The sequence below is a fragment of the Gambusia affinis genome, linkage group LG12, assembly GCF_019740435.1.
Source record: "Gambusia affinis linkage group LG12, SWU_Gaff_1.0, whole genome shotgun sequence".
Classification (NCBI taxonomy): Eukaryota; Metazoa; Chordata; class Actinopteri; order Cyprinodontiformes; family Poeciliidae; genus Gambusia; species Gambusia affinis.
The window spans coordinates 19,087,971-19,107,115 of NC_057879.1; the positions used below are offsets into that span (position 1 = coordinate 19,087,971).

General features: G+C 36.2%; 2 protein-coding genes across 2 annotated transcripts; both read left to right on the forward strand.

The window, feature by feature from the left end:
* Positions 1 to 3,865: 3,865 nt before the first annotated feature.
* stam (signal transducing adaptor molecule (SH3 domain and ITAM motif) 1) lies at positions 3,866 to 12,334 on the forward strand. The gene is made up of 11 exons (XM_044134234.1): positions 3,866 to 4,653; positions 4,767 to 4,913; positions 5,048 to 5,138; positions 5,271 to 5,460; positions 5,705 to 5,799; positions 7,071 to 7,159; positions 7,318 to 7,405; positions 7,513 to 7,567; positions 7,813 to 7,966; positions 8,148 to 8,269; positions 9,315 to 12,334. Exons 2-11 carry the CDS (start codon positions 4,803 to 4,805, stop codon positions 9,526 to 9,528), a joined length of 1,209 nt encoding a protein of 402 aa, XP_043990169.1. The 5' UTR covers positions 3,866 to 4,653; positions 4,767 to 4,802; the 3' UTR covers positions 9,529 to 12,334.
* Positions 12,335 to 12,770: 436 nt separating this feature from the next.
* tmem236 (transmembrane protein 236) lies at positions 12,771 to 19,054 on the forward strand. The gene is made up of 4 exons (XM_044134235.1): positions 12,771 to 13,355; positions 14,597 to 14,669; positions 16,353 to 16,476; positions 17,256 to 19,054. Exons 1-4 carry the CDS (start codon positions 13,099 to 13,101, stop codon positions 17,879 to 17,881), a joined length of 1,080 nt encoding a protein of 359 aa, XP_043990170.1. The 5' UTR covers positions 12,771 to 13,098; the 3' UTR covers positions 17,882 to 19,054.
* The last annotated feature ends 91 nt before the right edge of the window (positions 19,055 to 19,145 follow it).

Sequence of the window (19,145 nt, forward strand, 5' to 3'; positions counted from 1 at the left end):
ATTTTTGACAGACTTTTAACAAACCTATTATCCACTTCAGTTGCTAGAAGTTAAACCTTATAATTGGGGTCTGCAATTTTTATATTCCCATAGCAATGCATAAGGAGAGCAGTGACTGACTTGCAAAGCAAGTCATTTCTGAAAATATTTCTAGTCATGGTGAAACTAGAGAAAAGGATGACAGTAACCATATGGCTTGCTTCAGTATTGTTTTTTTATCAAGTCAGAGGACTCCAAAGGGGTTTGCACAGTCTTTCACCCATTTATATACACAGTCACACCCTGATAAGCTACATACACCACAGGTGTAGATTGACAGAAGCGGAGCTGCCCTACCATCGGTTCCACCGGGCCCTCTGACCACCAAGATCGGTGAAGAATCTTGCCCGATGACATGATGACTGAGATGGACAGTGTAACGTTTGAACCGGTACCCACCTGTTACAGGATGAAACCTCACCTTCTTGCTGCCACCTCAATAAACAGCACAGAAACAATAGGTGGCAGCGCTTTTGCTAAGTTTGGCCTAATGTATCTTTAGAGATTTAACTTGAAATCTGTTTATCCCTGTTTAAGATTTCCATCTAGTTAATTTGTGAGAACACTAGCAGGAAAGGTAGCAGTTCTGAAGACAATAAAGTAATCATCTTATTGGAATACATTAAACAGACTAAATGGATTTTGTTTTTCAGCATTGTGGCTTGAAATAATCTTTGGAGATCTTTGACAATAAAATTTTGCCATTGCACTCTTTTCTATTTATCTTAAAAAATGTCTAAGTCTATTTCTGAAAAGCCTCTCAATGATTTCAGCTGTGTATGCACAATAAACACAATTTAAAGGAGGAATTTAATTACTGTAAACATATTTTTATAATAAAGAGAAAAGAACATAAACATATTTTAAAATTGAATTAATGTAAATACAAAGAAAAAGATTAATGAATGAAAACAATGTTGATCATTTGGGCACACAAAGACATATTTACCGTAGCTTGTGTTTTATCCTGATAAAATAATTATTCACAAGACGACAGCAATGCAAACAGATAAACTGACTATATTAGCTATACGTGAGCTTTATTGAGCATTTAAAATGCCTTTCTAAACAGCTGTGTAAAATAACCAGTGATATTTTTTTCCTTTTTTTCTTTCTGATAGACATACACTCATGCTTATTTTATTTTAGAATGCACCTATAATCCGTACTGCTGTAAAATTATTTGTAGTCAGTTTCATTTAAACATAAGCATGACAGAGCGTCATGTGACCAACGTCACCTGACGATGACATGCTATTTTTTTCCACAGCAAAGAAAATTTGTATCTTCTGATTAATTTTTATTGTTCAAAGGGAGTTTAGACACTGAAAAGTGTTTGACTTTGAGCGGTGAATTTATTGTCGGTGTCACAGTTTTATTCGTTATCAGACTGTCTGCTTCATTTACCCAGCATGCCTCGCTTGTTGCCGTCTGTAGAGAAGGAGTGACTGTGTAGAAAAGAATCAACTAGCTCCATTTGACATCTATGTAGTTGTTGTTACTATGTGTTTATTGTGGATGAAGTAAGAGGAGGGGAAAAACAATATTTAAAGGAAGGTGAAATATCTTGTTGTTAACACCCTAGCGATGCCTCTCTTCACGACCAACCCCTTTGACCAAGATGTTGGTGAGTAATCAGGCTAACATAAGTAGCTGGGATCAAACAGCTTTGTTTGGGGTTTCGCAGCCTTTTAGAACATTTTCTATTTTTAATAGAAAATTTCTTACATTCGTTTAGCAAAAACAAAAAAGTATTACAAAGGCGGAGATAGATGTTTCTTATTTATGTTGCGATAACGTAAATGTAAACAGAAGTGGGGAACAGATGCAGTCATCAGCTAACTACAGCAGCTAATGAGCTCCCTGTCTCATCATCTGTATCCCACCGTGTGGGTTAACCAGCTCGAAATTAACCAAAAAGTGGAAGTGAAATAGGATGTGGTGTTATCTGAAACCATGAAGTCACGCTGTATTCCTCCTGCTCTCTTTGTTCTGTGTGAAGTGGTTAACCACTTCATTGGCATAAACAGTGAACAGGAAAACAGCACCATACTGATAGGTCTAATATGTAATCTGACCCAGCATTTACTGTTTAGGCTAAACTGTTATTAGGATTTTTTTAATTATTATTATTGCGTCCCTGCTGTTTGTCATGACATAATTTCAAATTATAGTCGTTTTTTTCTTATTTTATGTTTAGCTTTTATGTTTTAAGGGACAGGTGTCAAGCTCCAGTCCTGGAGGGCCACTGCCCTGTAACTTTTAGATGTGCCTCAGCTGCACCACACCTGACTAGATTAATTAGGTCATTAGCAAGGCTCTGGAGAACCTATCTATCCAAGGAGGAGGTAATTAAGCCATTTCATTCAAGTGTTTTGTACCTGTGGCACGTCTAAAAATTGCAGGAGAGCGGCCCTTGAGGACTGGAGTGTGACACCCCTGTTTTAAGGAATAGTTGATACTCTTATGTCAGGCTAGTTAATCAGCCTGATAGAACGGTTGATGTGTAACAAATTTATGCAGTCAATTGCTTTTACTCTCTCTTGTTCATGTAACAGTTTAAATATATGGGCCATATAAGAAAATAGTCGTCATGATACTCACAGTAATTATTTTCTTTTTCAAAATGTTTAATTTTGTCAAGGAAGCGACACTTCATATGTTTATGATCATTCTGTTCTTGCCAATGGTATTAATTAATTTTCTTATAAAAGAAACCAAAAAGAAAAACAAACACATACCAATCACAATAGTTTTATTTCACCGTTTAAGTTAAAACGTCATTCTTTTATAATATACAGGCTTGCTGCAAATGCAATATACCTAATGCCTCGAGCTCCTGCTATACATGCAAAGATCCAGTTTATTATGAAATACTGTGTAAATACATGTGGCAGACTTTAAAATTTCTTCTGATGTTTTAAAAAGAGGAATAAAGAGGCTTAACAAACTTTGAAAACAAATGAATGAAAGTCTTTTATTTATCTATTTGAAATATATTTTTTATGTTAGAATCTGAATTTGATATGTTGTATCTGACATGAAAATGTTTTCTGTTATGCTGTTAGACTTCCAGTTCATGATTATGCTCATTTGCAGTTTTGGACAATCCACCCATTTGTTTAGTTCACAGACAAGTTAGAAGCAGAAATTTGTTTACACCAGTGTATGATCGTATAGAAACTGGATGCACCTCTTGAAAATACATTTTTTAGCTGATTTATTTATATATATATTTAACAAAACCTCTCCTTCATACCTTCCTCTATAAAACATAAATAAAATAATATGTTCCATTGTATTTCTGCTTTTATTACATGCTTTGTATCTTCCCTGCAGAGAAAGCAACCAGTGAGATGAACACAGCTGAGGACTGGGGCCTCATTCTGGACATATGTGATAAGATAGGGCAGTCCCGCACTGGGTAACCTAATCTCCCTTATTTTGAAGTAGAAAACTTTTTTTTTTTTTTCATTTTCACCGTTTTTTTGAGCCCACATGCAGTGTTTTTATGATAAAGTGCACATTTAATGACAAAAAACTACAAACTTCAATGTGTGTTGTTGAAATGTTATGTGAAAGACAAAAACACAATACGTAACTCTGAATACAAGCTTTTGGATTTACAAAGAAATTCTTAATACTGATATAGTGTTTGCTTTTCTAGCAAAAATCCTGTCATCTTTTAATTTACGGCTTCTTACAGCAAGACTGGAGAAAAACCTTGTTTTTGTACAAATAATTATCCTGCAATGAGCATTTCTATATGGAGATTTCAGCTCCACGTTTTTCAAGTATGGGAATCAAAATCAAATACATTTATTCTGGATGTGATGCTTGAAAGTTCAAAAACTGCTGTTGTCAACAAGCTCCAGGATTGACCTGCGAAGCAGTGTGATGAAGCAACAGATGAATGCAGATTTTTCACCGCATGCAAGAGAAACATCTTTGTAAAATAAAGCTAAGTGAATTTGCAGAAGGAAACGTGGATTAGTTCTGCAGCAAATTACAGAGAAATACTTTTTTGCATAGAATTTGCATTCGATTGTAAAATTGATTGGATAGCCTTGAGATAAAAAGTAAAAGTATGATACTTCATCCTCAAATGTAACAGCTATTTATTAGCCTGATCAAAGTTAGAAAGTATAAAAAACAAGCAACATCTGAAGATCACTCCAGGGAGGGTTTCATTAAAACCTCAAAGGAACAAAAAGCTTTTCCTTTTAGGAATGTTTATTTGTTCTTGACCTCGAAGGAGGCCTTTTCCTGCAAAGATTTCTTTTTATTTCTTTTTGCATTATTAATTTGTACATGTGCTAAGGACAAATATTGATAAACAGATAGAGACAAATGGATAGATGCTGCAAAAGTCTTGTGACCTCAACCCCACCTAAGATCCTTTTCCTCATACCCCACGTGTATTTGGAAATCACTGAAATACAAGATATATTTTAATCATGTCTGAATTAAAATTTGCAGTTCTTTGATCGTTGCTTCCTGTTGTTGTTGTCTACACAGCTCCTCGGCGCTTGTGTTTCAAATTGTGGTAAAATCTTCCACTTGGAGGTTTGCTCTAGAGAGTTTGCCAGTGAAGTCAGTAACGTCTTAAATAAGGTGTGTGATCAATTTTAATTTTGCATAATGTCAAGTCAAAAACATAGCGTACTTGTGGTCATTTCTTGTAAATTTTTAAATTTTTTAAATTTTTTTTATTTGGCTGCACCTAGGGACACCCAAAAGTGTGTGAAAAGCTGAAGGCGCTGATGGTGGAGTGGGCAGAGGACTTCCGCAATGATCCGCAGCTCAGCCTGATCTCAGCGATGATCAAGAATCTACGCGAGCAAGGGGTCACCTTCCCAGCTGTGGGGTCCCAGGTTGGTCTGATGGCAGTGCATTGAGTCATGTGACATTTAGTCTTCATAGAACCTTAAGTACCAGTGGATCCAATGTGAAATTTAGCATGCTAAAAAATGATTCCGTCATCTGATGTGTGATTATCTTCTCCCAGGCTGCAGAGCAAGCAAAAGCAAGTCCAGCATTGGTGGCAAAGGATCCCTCCACCACCACAAACAAAAAAGAGGAAGAAGATCTGGCCAAAGGTAAAATAGCCACAGCGAATTACAGCTTTTTCTGCTGATGATCAAACCACCACAAGAAATCGTAAATAAACAGAAATGAGTATAAAAATGTTTATTATGTAAAATTACAAAGTGCATTTTCTCTGTCTGCAGCTATCGAGTTGTCGCTAAAGGAGCAACGACAGCAGCCGCCCCTGTCAAGCCTTTACCCGAGCACTTCCAGCCTACTCTCTACACACAAGTCCGACGGCAGAAAAGTCCGCGCCATCTACGACTTTGAGGCTGCGGAGGACAATGAGCTCACTTTTAAGTCCGGAGAAATCATTACCATCCTGGACGACAGGTGAACTTCATTCAACAAATGGTGTGAAAGTTGACATTTCTGAAGTTGCAGGCTTTTTCCATTTGTCTTGTGATGTGACAGTTGGCAAATTGAAATTTCTCTTCAAAGGCCAATGTAAATTCTAACTAAGGAGATTGTGTGTTTTATGTGGTTTGTCATATTTTTTTGTTTTGTGCAAATAAACTGGTCATCCACCAGGATTCTTGTAGCGATGATTCTTAAATAGTTGTTGATATATTTTTAGTGACCCCAACTGGTGGAAAGGGGAAACATACCAGGGAGTCGGCTTGTTCCCTTCTAACTTTGTCACCGCTGATCTCACTGCAGAACCTGAGATGAGTGAGTATTAAGCTCAATAATCATTTATTCAGAAATCACTCATTCTATTAATTATATTCAATCATGGTAACACAGCTTTATGGATCCTGAAGTGAAAGAAACTTTTATCACTTGTAAACAAGTAAAGCAACTAAAATAAGATAAATAAATAAGACTCCAGTGCCTGATGGTTGGTCCAGTCATGCATTAAACAGCTTTCCTCTATGTGTTCATGTAGTCACAAACAAAGTGTGTCGAGCTTTTGGCTACAGTTCCCTCTTAGCACACAGCTTCATTGTACAATTCATTTGTATGCTCGCACAATTGATGCCTTCTCTCCTTCTCCATTTGTTTTCTTCAGAACATTGCCATGTCTTTTCCATGAGTTGTTTATATTTTTGATGATTTGCTGTGAAAATGTCAGCAGGTTTTGTTGTACATTGTCTGAAAATGATTTCAATAAACTGTGCTGTCATCTTGCTAGGATAAATTGTCTGACTCAGCCCTACAGAAAGGAGGTTGTTCATATAACATAGCATAGTAGAATTAAAAAATGTCACTTGTTTCAGTTACTCTATTTGGTCTTTAACTGGTTCCTTTTTAAAAAAAATCACATATGGCATTAACCAGTTTGATGAACAAAAAGCTGTTGCATTGTATTTATGCAACAATTAGAAATAAAAAATTTGATATGATCTAAATGCTGGTATTTTAAACTGAAAAACAACTACTCTAGTTGCTGCTGAGCTGAAGCATTTCTTACTATTGCAGTTCTAAGTGTTAGCCATAACATTAATTTATTGTTTTCATTCTGTGATGTAGATTTAAGAAGAAATCTCTGTTTTTGATTTTGGGATTTTTTTTTTTATGCAGCCATGTTTCAGTCAGCTGCTCTTTGTGTTCTTAGTAAAAAGCAGCTGACAGGCAGTTTTTTTGGTTGATTTTTCCTCCTTAATGCAGTAAAGACTAATTTTAGCAGTTTTTAGTAGTCTATACCAGTCTTTGGTTTAGACTGGTATAGCAGTGATCAGTCTATATAAGATCATGCTCCTGTTTTGGCTGTACTGCCCGTGCTGTCCTACTATTAAAACATTTTTTATTGCAAGTTAAAACAAACGTTTGAGTCTATTCTTTGTTTGTAACTGGTAAAACAAATTACTAAAATGAAAACAGCCATATATTCATATAAAATCTGTGGATGGTTGCATCAAAAACTTACAGCAGTTTTTTAGCAGTTCCTACGCAAGAATTGTTTTGCACTTAAACTCATGCTGTTGTTTGTGTACTTGCAGTGAAGACAGAGAAGAAGACTGTACAGTTCAGCGAGGACATCCAGGTGGAGACAATAGAGCCTGAACAGGAGCCTGTTTATATAGACGAGGTGAGTTCCCTTCTGTGACTTGCATCAGTAAAGATCTTTATTATGACATTTCAAAGTTGTTACTTGCTAACACTAACATTAGTGGTGTTACTAAATTACAGAGTTTTCATATGGATTGTGTAGATTTAACTTTTCACATGAGCTTGTGACCTTTTTAGGACAAAATGGATCAACTGCTCCAGATGATTCAAAGTGCAGATCCTACAGACAACCAGTCGGACAGCGTGGAGTTACTCCAGCTAGAAGGTAAACAAAACTTATCATAAATTATATCAGTGGTATAGAATGAAGTTAAATCTCTCCATTGTTTACCGGAGAGGAAACACATAAATTTTATTTTTGTTTTTCCTCAGGTGCATGTAATCAAATGGGACCTCTGATTGACCAGAAGTTGGAGGACGTAGACAGGTATGATGGTTCCTTCTCTATGCCACATTATATAAATAGTCATGGATTTTTTTGTCTTGTTTTGTTTTGCATCCTCATATCAATGACCACGTTGTAGAGTTCAATGCTATTTTCTTTTTTTGTCCTTTCTAATCTATCTCCAAACTATGCAGCTTTATCCTGCTAAATAAATATATAGTTCCAGTGTGAGTTTAATAATGAATGACAGGTTGCTAATGCTTTCTCCTTTTGGTTTGTTTCGCCAGGAAGCACTCTGAGCTGTCAGAACTAAACGTAAAGGTCATGGAAGCATTGTCTCTATATGCAAAGCTGATGAATGAAGATCCAGTGTATGCCATGTATGCTAAGCTGCAGAGCCAGCAGTACTACATGCAGCAGCCTGCTAGCGCGACACAGCAGGTAAAGTTTAGAGTCAGATTGCAACGCGGTCGGGATGTGGCTGTTGAGTTTTTGAATGAAACTAATATGATGGATCCTTTATTTATTATAAACCAAAATAAGGGGACTAACTATTGTTACAAAAACGTTTGCTGTTCATAAGGTCTCTGTACGGACTGTGTGGATGTTTCTATCTCTGCAGGTCTACCCTGGTCAGCCTGCGTCGGGCACATATGCCATGAGCGGCACCGGTGTGCAAGGCTATACGGTTCCTGTGGAGCAGCTTCCTGCTGGTGCTCCTATTCCAGGTCAGCCAGCTCCCAGGTGAGTTTCTGAAACGTAAATCTCTTTCTTGATCCACTAAAGAATAAAAGTTTTTCTGGCCTACATGTTCTTCCTGTGCTGTCTGAGTCTTTAAGGTTAGTTCTTTCCCCATCATTTTGGTTGTAGTTTTCAATTTGTCATTTATTTTTGAGAGTTTTATTAGTACCGCTCTTATAGTGTTTTCACTTTTCAAACAGAGGTTTGATTTTTGCTCTTAAAGCCAAAAGGAAGATTAGAAATTTTGGTAGATTTTTATTTTCTAAATGTGTTAAACTGTCGGTGTTCTGTGTTTAATTTTGTAACAAATGTTAAGATTGTTACATCTTAACACACACAAGTATGAACAGAATTCAACTTTCTATTTTAAATTTAGAAATGTGTTCTATTTGCGGTTTTTTATGCTCACTTGTTTTCAATATTTCCCTGCAAGTTTTGTTTCTAAGGACTTGAACAGCCCTCACAGAAAATTTGGGATTCTTCAAAAGTCATTATAATTTTAATATTCACCTTTTTCTTATTGTTTTTACATACTTCTCTTTGTATAGCTATTTTCCTGCAGAATTGAAACAACTTCTAAATTATGTAGTTATTACAATTAGACTTATGAGAATAACTTAATTTCTTAAGTCCTGTTTTTTATAATATTTCAAAAGACTCCACAACAACATAAGTACAGGCATTAAACAAGCTGAATAGACACAAAAAGATGGCAGTCCTAAAAATGTTCAGATCATGTCACAAATCATAATCGGGTTTCAACAATCAGAACTCCATCTGTTGAAGCCAGTGGTTGAAAGCACCTAATAGACCAATAAATCAAATATGTGTTTGTGAGCCTGGTTGGTCATTTAAAGCCCCAAAATCTCTCAATAAAATGTAATAACATTGACATCAACTAAGTAACTTCATAACTCAGCCAGTTCTGTAGCTGTTTGTTACTTTGTGACCTCCTTTTGTAGCTAACTGAAATTGAAACTAGGATGGCTCAAACATTCCACCTCAATGTCTTTTTATTTATTTTTTCTTCTTCTTACTCTCAACACAGTGAAGTCCACATGTACATGGGCCAGCCACCGGTCTACGCCGCAGCGCCTGGTGCTATGGCTCCAGCAGACATTCAGTCCTATCCAAACCCAGGAAGTGCTGTGGGCCCCGCACAGTGCACAGCTCCTGCGAACTACAGCGCCCCCTCTGGCACAAGCTTAGCACCTCCCTCAGACATCCCACAGGCCCCTTACTCAGAGAAAGCCTTGCTATAGGCCCCCCTACATCTCCTCCTTACAGATAGGATAAACAAACACAAATTGTCACCCCACGGTAAGAAGTAGTTCATTATTGTTCCCATTAAGGAGGAGCAGCAGGTTTGATCATTTGAATCGGATCAGGCAAACACTGGCCTTTGGTGCACCTTGTGTTTTATTTGGCGAATATACATGTGAGAATACAGTTACTTCTTTCTTCTGGTCATGAGGTATTCATAAGGTTTTCATTTGAGCTGACAAATATGTAAGTTTGAAGGTTTGCATAATTTTTATTTTTTATTTTTTTTTGGATCATCTTTGCACATTTTTACCTCCTCAGCTGCTGTTAGATGGATTGGTTTATGTTTTGTTCATGGTCTAATTTTAAGCACTTAATCTAAATCCGGCCAGAATGAAATCCACTTTTTACGTACAAAATCTGACAATAAATAATTAAGCAGTGCTTGATTTAATGATTTATGGACATTATTGTTACTGTACGTTTGCTTTTCAAACACTATAAAGACGCATTAAAAAGGGTCTTACCGACCTGTTTTTAAATCATTTTGTAAACAAAAAAATATCATTTGAATTCTTTATTTTCAAATCTATTGAATTTCTAAATATGATTGCAGCTATCTGGACATGTAGACACATCTTATACTTAGAGGTTATGATAGCTTAACAGTAAAATCAATATAGGTGGAACTGAATAAATTTTAGTTACAGAGTGAGTTTTAGATGTTTATTTCAGTAAATTTGGATCGTTGTGGCTTAAAAATTCAACATGTCACATTTAAAACAAAAAGAAAAGCATTTTGGATACACCCAAACTGCTGAAGGAACTTTGCTTCAACACTGTGTTCTCACTGTTGCTAGTGTCCCTTTTTCTGCTCCACTTTTTCCTTCCACTTAACTTTCCACTTTTTACAATTATTTTAAAACAGCCAACTTTTTAAAATTATTGTTTTGTACTCTCCTTGTGAAGATTGACAATGAGTGCTGGGCAACTGTCAATATAGTGGTCTTCCTCAAGGTCATATTGCCCATAATATGGACAAAATGTAACATAATTTTTCTTAGAAACTCGTGTTCAAGTTTATTTTTAAGCCATAATCATCCAAATGAGCAGAAACAAACACCTAAAACATAATTTTGAGATTTGCCTGTGATTATTAGAATTTGTCCCATATTTCTTAAAAATGTTAGCTTTTTGTAAACAAAACAAGTTTTACCGATTAGAGTAAACAAGTGTAACCGCACCTGCTGTATAAATAATTTAGAAAATCCACATAATGCATAAAATCCACAGCAGTTCTTTGACAACACTACATATGTAGACTAAAACACTAACATTGAGACACATTCAGTGTGCTGTGGTGAGCTCATCCACTGCAGCCAATTTCAGCCCCATTCTTGCCACAAAAACTTTAAAAAGTACTGAAAACTGAAGCCACTTTGACTTCTGGAGGGAAAGAAAACCAGGACAGCAGAAGCATGCACAAGACATGTGTATATACTGTATCAAAATAGACCCCAGGTGGTTGGCTGTATGTTGGCACAGCTCTCCCAGCCATAAAACAAAATTCTGCCGTCTTTGCATGTACCTGGTGAATTAAAGGTGTATTAACCATCCCTACATGCCCATTTTCCTTTTCAATCCAAGCGGCTTTGCAGCCTTTCTCAGAGGGTCGCAGTCCTCTGTGTCCGTCAGGGCTGTGCTAACATGCGTACACCACCAACTTGGCTACAATGGGGGAAAAACTCTGAGCCCCACTGACTTTTTTTTTTTTTTTTTTTTTTAAACATCTTGTTTGCCATTGTATTTTTTTGTTGTTGTTTTTTGTAGTGCTTTCTAATTTATGTTTAATTATTATGATGATATTTTTAATGAAGTATTGCAAGATGTATGTATTCAAAGAATAGAGTGGAATGTGCGATATTCTGCCTAACTTAGTTGTATATTTCAGACGAGAACCTGGACGTTTCTCTTATTGTACTGTAGGTTTAATGGCGACATTAGAACTGACTGAACTCGAGCCCACATGTGTTTTCTGTGGTTTTTCTCAGACTTGAGGGACGTTTCTGATGAAGAGGCATTAGTTGAAGATGTTTAGTTGCTAACTCTCTCCCAACATTAGATGATGCATTTAGTGTTATTAGTCTTGAATAATTTATATGACTTCTACATGTAGCAAGTCTTTAAGAAGGATTTGTTGGTTGGAAAAACAGATTTTCAATAAGCTAATAAAATGGAAAACTAAAGTTGTTTGTGTTTTATATTTAACTATGCTTTATGAAGGAAATTTGAAGTATGAATGCTGAAGTAAACTTTAGAGTGGGGACACGTTTCTATACTCTGGACAAACTTTTCTGATTTCATTTTCTCCTTGGATATCTTGTTTCAAATGTGTAAATGTCTTGCCATCCACGTGCCACCTTAAGAATGCAAAACAACTTTCAATTTAGACTTGGTACTCGGACTCCATTTTGGAGAATTGTATTTAAATAATGTAGTTGAGACAAAATAAAAGAGTCAAATCGGCCATGTTCAACCATTATAGCTGTTCTGGGACCAGGAGAGAAGGAGCCAGTTTGTTGTCATCCAAACAAAGCATTTTATTGCACCGCAGTGTTGGACTGCAGCCCCGATGTAACTTTTTTTTTTTTTGTACAGGATTGAGATGCTGCCTGTTTTTAAGTTTAATCTCAACGTTATTATAAAGGTTCTGCCCAAACTTGTACTCTGCTGTTTCTCTGTATTCTTTTAACCATACCTAATAATTGGTATTCACAATAAATCCAGGCCGAGTGTACAGAGTAATGTGTGTGGCTTTTTCTTTTTTCATATTCATTGTGTAGAGGAATCATTTTTGCAGTACTGATTTCATGATTAAGTAAGTTTTCAGTAGAGCTTTGGTGTTTGACAGTGTTAGCTGCCCTGGGTTTCGTCCCATCATGGGTTTGCAGCAAAGCTCCAAAAATATATATACCAATGCATAGTTTTAAACATTTAAGCTTGATGTGAACATTAAAACTTTATATCTGTAACAATATGTGTACAGATGTGCTTAAGTTAAATGTTTTGATCAACTCTTTTCCAGTTGTAGCAGCTGTCTTTTCTTTGCCACTAGATGGAGATGTAGTGTTAGCTGCTGATATGGGAAAAGATTAATCTGCTGTGACCTTTGACACAGAAGCTTTTTGGGAAATGCTGCTTTTTGTTTTCCATTCCTTTTTTACTCTTCTAACATAAACAAATAGAGCAATGTGACCAAGCTTTAATTTCTTTATCTGTAAAGAAAGTTGGAGCATGCCTGATCTTAGTGTAACTGTACTTTTTATAGAACTTTTGCATAAGTCAAGCAAAGTGCAGTTTCTTCTTGAGGTCATGAGAATGGGAATGCTTCTGTTTTGTAGCTGTAAAAGGATAAATGTGACCAGCTCATTAGGCAGGCAGTAAAACAAAACAACCTCCAGTGCAGTGTAAGCAGTGAGCAGAGTTCAATGTTCCCGCAGGGACATTCTGAGGGAGACGATTGTCAAAGTCTGAAGCTCTAATTACCAAGTAGCCACCAGCGTTCAGGGATGATGCCCTCAGGGAAGACGGTCAAGCTCATCGTGTACGAGGTGCTGCAGTTTGCAGCTCTCATCGTCCCCATCTTTGTAGTCATGGAGAGATTTGCCAGGATTATAAGAGACGTGAAAGGACAGAATGTGACTGCTTACTGGCTTGTAGTGGCGGCTTCTATTGCCTATGTGACCTCTGCGACCTTGCTGGTGTGGGTTCCTCTCAAATACGTGATCCTGAAGAAGCGGAGATTCATTTCAGAGATCACACAGTGGTGAGTTACAATGATTTGACTTCAGTTGTCTGAGTGAGGACTTAAATGACTCTTAGATTATCAGGAATATTTGAGGCTTAAACTAAAGTAATAACACTGCAAAAAATATGTTGAATTCTCAGGGAAATTAATTGGAGTCCTTTGTTGAGTATTACAAAAATAATCTGCTCAAAACGTAGATTGTGATGCAAAATAATCCCTGAAGGTTATTATTGATATTTTAAAAGTGTTGAATAGAATCAGTTGAAGTATTTCTATTTTTCTAAAAGTGTACATAAACTTGAATATTTTAACTGTTGAGCTTTAAGCAGTGGAGGAATGAAAATCTGTCTAATTCAGAAATCTGTTTTATTGATTGCATCAAATGTGGCTAAGAGCATATTGGTGCATATTTTGTAAAAATATTTGCACTCCTTGAGCATTTTTACTTTTCTTTTTTTTTTTGCACTGCAACTACAAACCTAAATGTATATTATTTTATGCAACATTCTTGTATAAAGTAGAACATACTACAAACTGAAGTGAAAAGAAAAGCATAATTTCACTCATTTCCCAAATTAAACAAATTATAACGATACCAATCCCTGTATTTGCATTTATTCCCCTCCAGAAGTCACTTTATTTGCGATTTTTAGGAAAAACACAGCTGATCTGTGAAGGTTTCAGAGGTTTGTTAGAGAACATTAGTGGAAAGATAATATCACAAAGACCATGGAACACAACAGACACCACAGGATAAACAGCAAAAATGTTGTTCATCAAACTGTAGGGAAAACAGCAAATATACTACAGGTGCTGTGGTCAGATGAGATCAAAATGTAACATCTTGGCATAAATGCAGAATACTGAAATCTAGCACTGCACATAATCCTGAAAATACCAATTATACTGTGAAACATGGTGGTGGCAGCAATATGCTGTGGGGATGCTAAACGTCTGCGTCAACATAATTGTCAGTTGATGAGATGATGGGCGGAGGAAAATACAGAATTTTAGAAAGACAGTCTGTACAAAACGGAACCAAAAAATTGTTTGGATACATTAAAATTTTTTCCAGTTTACGATTACTGGTTTACAATTATTGCTTGAGTTTATTTTTCCCCTACATTACAAAAGCACACATAACCATTCCTACACTAATGAGAAGACAGTACATAAATATGCCATATGATCAAATTGGAAAGCAAAACCTTTCTCATATTTCAATGACCCTAACAACATAAACCTTATTCACTTTTCAGGAGACCGACAGCACTGGCATATCTTCTGCTGTCAACACTTCCATGTTTTGCAATTCTAATGGCCAGTTCCAAGGTAATTCCCTCATGACTGATCACTGCTGTCTCTGAGATGCACCTGTTGATGTGTTGTTCTGTCATAGCCAGACTCAGCTGGGTCCTTGAAGAGGCTCATATTTTCTTTAAATATATTTTCTCTGCAAACTCATTTTATCATCCCTTTGCGGATGAAAAAAAAACAAGATCTTGAATACTTAGAGCAGTTGTTGTCAATATGGCACACTTAGGCACCAATTTTACTGTTTATTGTTTAGGACACCCAATAACTGGACATTAAGTCACTCTTCTTGGTCCATCATTAAAAACACATTAAGATATATGACAATTGACAGATTTAGTTTGTGCATTTGCATTAGCAAGATTTACAGTGTGCTGAAGCGTTATCATAGATTTATTTTGCAACTTGTGCAACTTATTGAGTTAAATGAAACTTAATCACTAAAATTCAGAACATTTGTCATATGATGTCATGCAATGTAAGCAGCACATCCCACGTTTTATATATTTTTAAAAGTATAGTTCTGAATACTAAAGTGAATGTCAAGGTGACAGTAGACTTCTCCGAAGACTGTAGAAAGGTCTGAGCATAATAACTGATGAAAGCTTCCTTTTCTGCTCATCTGTTTGTTAAAATATGTGTAATGAATAAACTGACAACTGATTGAAACAGCACCTTTCTGTGCTGTTTCAATGCTGTGGGGATGCTAAACGTCTGCGTCAACAAACTTACTAACTAGTAAGTTTGGATTAACCAAACACAACGGATTACTTTTTCGCCCCCGAATTGTAAATACTCAGAACTGAGAACCGACTTCATGTCCAGATGTATTTGGCAACTAACAAAAGACTGAGCAGGACTTTGTCACCATTGCAAGTCAAACCAGGGCAGTGAAATGTCACAAGACTATGCAGTCTATATTAGGTACTCAGTAACAGATAGTAAAGAAAAACAGGTTTTCCATTAACCCAACTTTTAATGGCACTCAACATCCTGAGATGGATAAACAAAAAGAATGGATTATAATAACTAAGTTTCTTTGACATTTTAATCTTGGACTGTCTGGAACTTAAGCAATGTGACTTATAAGTGTAATGTCTTTGTACATTGTATTAGCTCTCCATTTCATTGTATGTGTAATACAGAGACACTCTTGAGGCTCTCTATCCATTAACTAAAGATTGAATGGAGTTAGGTCTTGAACCGGACAATGATTCCAAATCTACAACTGAGTGGCTATAAAAAAAGTGTTACAATGGCTTTATCCAAGTACACACCAGCAGCTGGCTTAAATACCGTCATGAGTCCATGAGATGACTATGTGGAAGCAAATTTATGTAAACCTTAATGGAGTGACAAACTCTTGTAAGGAACACCCAAGCATGCTTCTTCCACGTGATGCAGTGTTTGTCATCCAGGAAATGACTACTTTATTTTATTCATGATGCTAAAGTTGAATTTAAAAGCAATAGCTTACTTAAAGCTTATTTTTCACAGATTTATATTTCCATTAAATAAGGAAACTGGAATCAAAGTGAGAGTGTAATCACAAATTGCTTCACCTTGTTCATATTTGCTACAAAAGAAATCCAGCAACACTACTTTAAATGACATTTCTCTTGCAAATTCACTTTAGAAATTTATCTGAGCACTTCCATGAGGGAAGATGTTAATATCCGTTTTGCTGTTATTGAACTGTAGGTCCAGCTGGACAAGCAACAAAAACTTGACCATTTCACAGAGCTGCCTGTTTCCTTGGTTCTTTTCTCCCTGATTTGTGTGGATGTCGTAGAGAGGATACGGCCTCACAACCTCATGGGTAAAGGTAAGCTTTCAACTTACAAGATTACTTTTTTATAAGTTCAATTCAGTTCTTTATCTGTAATGTGGTGCCTCTGCCCCAGAATTGACAATATACAACTCAAACACTGTAGTGGTGTCCCACAATGTTAATCTCACAAATCCTGACAGTTCCCTTATCTTGTAGCATGATGAATACTTGAAACTCAAAGCAGAAGTGACAACATTACTTACTTCCTCAATAATTTTGCAAATATTCATCTGTCCATTTTCGAGGCACACTAAGAGCAATCCATTATCTTCTCAGACGGTTAGTTGGCTCTCATGTATGAAGCAAAAAGGGCATTGCAGACTTTTCTGAAAAACTAACATGCTTAATCCTAAAGCAGCAAAATACTGAATTCTACACACTTGATCCCGCCATACACATACTATTCAGAACTGTGCTTTAATAGTAACGCACACACTTTAAAAGTGGCGAATGGTCTTAGTGTTCACATGATCATCTTTTGTTTCTCATGTTTAAACTCCAGCAACATATTTTCATTACTCCCGTATACATGGTAAGATAGGAAAAAAAAAGAAAATGCATGTCTATGCCAATAACACCACAGCAATATGAGTCTACAAAGCCATATAATCTCATATTTTCACTTTCAGAATGAAAGGCAAGACATTTGTTTTGTCCTCATTGTCTGCTGTTGCCTTCCAGTTTTAATTTGCTGTTGTTATTGTTATGTGCCAAACTTTAAACATACCAACGTATTGTTAAGATTGTGTAACATCTAGTATTGTCATTTGCAGCTAATATTATGGATTCTGACTACGACATGTCAAGACCTGTCCTGACCCACCTGACACATGTGACCAGTGTTTCAGGCCAGCTGCCAGCTGATGAAGTCCAGAACAGTGTGACCCCAGGCCAGGTAGAGGCCAGAAATGGAAGCACAACCAACAAAATGCAGGATGTCACTGAGTCCCCTCACAGCATACGACCAAACGCTTCATACCTGTACTCTTCCACCCCACGACTGATGCCTTACTCGGGTCCCCTAAGCTTCCTGTGGAGGAAAGATGGAAGGGCAGAGGTATTTGTGGAGTGTTTCTTGTTCTGGTTGGACACAGTGGAGATGGTACGAGTTTCCGGGGAGCCAATCGTTTTCTTCTCAGCTTGGGTGTTCCCAGTTTACATCCTGGCTTTCCTTTCTTGTCTCCGCACGATCATTGCTCCCCACAGCTTCCTGCTGCCATTTGCTGGAGCTGTGCTGCAGGATCTTCCTTTCTTCATTATTCGAGTTGCACTGATTATTGTATTTGGTTTTGTAACACCTTTGTTATATCCTCTCAAAAATGTTCTGGTAAGTCTAACTTTTATCTATTTCACATGGATGACCAAGCTGAGGATGTTTAAAAGACACAGTATGTTCTGAGGAGGAGCGTAAAGACCCCAACTCATCTGCGGATGTTTGAACTGTTGGCTTTGAAGAGCAGCACCATGGACTCCTACTGAAACATCATTTGTGTAGTTATTAGCCTAATGATATATATAAGGGTATATAGACTGGGTATGAGTACTTTTATGTCAAGTACATGTAAAAAAAACATGTCTGTCTTTCTTTAAATCTGTACATTTCCTTGAAAAAGTATTGATACCGCATTAGCTTTTTTTTTTTTTTACATTTGGTTACATTACATTCAAATTAAATCAAATTTGTATTGTATTGTATCTGGATTTTATATGACAGGCCTAAATATGGTGCATAACTGTTAAGCAAAAGAAAATAATGGGGTAGATATTCATTAACTTCACACATATACTTTTTTGTCATTTGTTCTTTGGAAAATATTGTGCATATTTATTTTCTTTCTGGACTTGTTTTCTTGCTACATTTAATCTTTGAAATCCATACGTCTGTAAACACAGAAAGTAATCAAAAGTTTTAAAGTTACATATTTATTGATAGAGAAAAAAACACAGGTGAAAACGTTTAAATTTATAGAACTAAATATGTGAGGGTGCTTTTAAGAGAAGTTATCTATTTACAGGCTTAATTCAAGATAAGAATATTGTTAAAAAAAACAAACTGAAATTCATTAAAGATCTGTGCTGAAATTGCTTAGGTTTTAGTTGAATGAAAACATGATTCCAAGATCTTTAAAGGACAAAACCTAACCAAAATAACTTAAGCAGTGGTAATAGATTACCTTTTAAACATTAACTGAATAAATCATTGCAGTGGAATCAGGAATGAAGTAAATCAAGCGCATTTATAACCAAAACTTAAGACTAAAGGAGGATGAAGAGCAGTTAGCCTTGAGTTCTGGCAGAACAGGAATCAAGGTTTTATTTAAACAATGTGAAAAATGAAGCAAATCAATTAAAAAATAATTTTTTGTGTTGCCTGTGCTTTGAAGATAATTTAGATTTGTTGAAGATAATTAGATTTTAAGCTTTGCTTTTGTTTTGTTTGAGTTTGTATCAATGCAGACCTCTATAGTGGCTGCACTGATATAATGCAATAATTATACTGCACCCCTACCAGGACACATTAAACAGAATTACACTCATGATTCACATGGTCTTTCTTCCTGTGATAGATTAGTTTCAGTTGACAAAGAAAAACATAAAATCATACAAGGTGAAGAAATAATACATTCCTTTTTGCCATTTTGTCAACATCAAATAAAGTTTTC

Coding starts and splice junctions, on each gene's coding strand:
- stam (XM_044134234.1), top strand. CDS start 4,803: ATGGTGGAGTGGGCAGAGGACTTCCGCAATGATCCGCAGCTCAGCCTG. Junction 4,914..5,047: donor TCCCAGCTGTGGGGTCCCAG/GTTGGTCTGATG, acceptor ATCTTCTCCCAG/GCTGCAGAGCAAGCAAAAGC. Junction 7,160..7,317: donor AGCCTGTTTATATAGACGAG/GTGAGTTCCCTT, acceptor TGACCTTTTTAG/GACAAAATGGATCAACTGCT.
- tmem236 (XM_044134235.1), top strand. CDS start 13,099: ATGATGCCCTCAGGGAAGACGGTCAAGCTCATCGTGTACGAGGTGCTG. Junction 13,356..14,596: donor ATTTCAGAGATCACACAGTG/GTGAGTTACAAT, acceptor TTCACTTTTCAG/GAGACCGACAGCACTGGCAT. Junction 14,670..16,352: donor TTCTAATGGCCAGTTCCAAG/GTAATTCCCTCA, acceptor ATTGAACTGTAG/GTCCAGCTGGACAAGCAACA.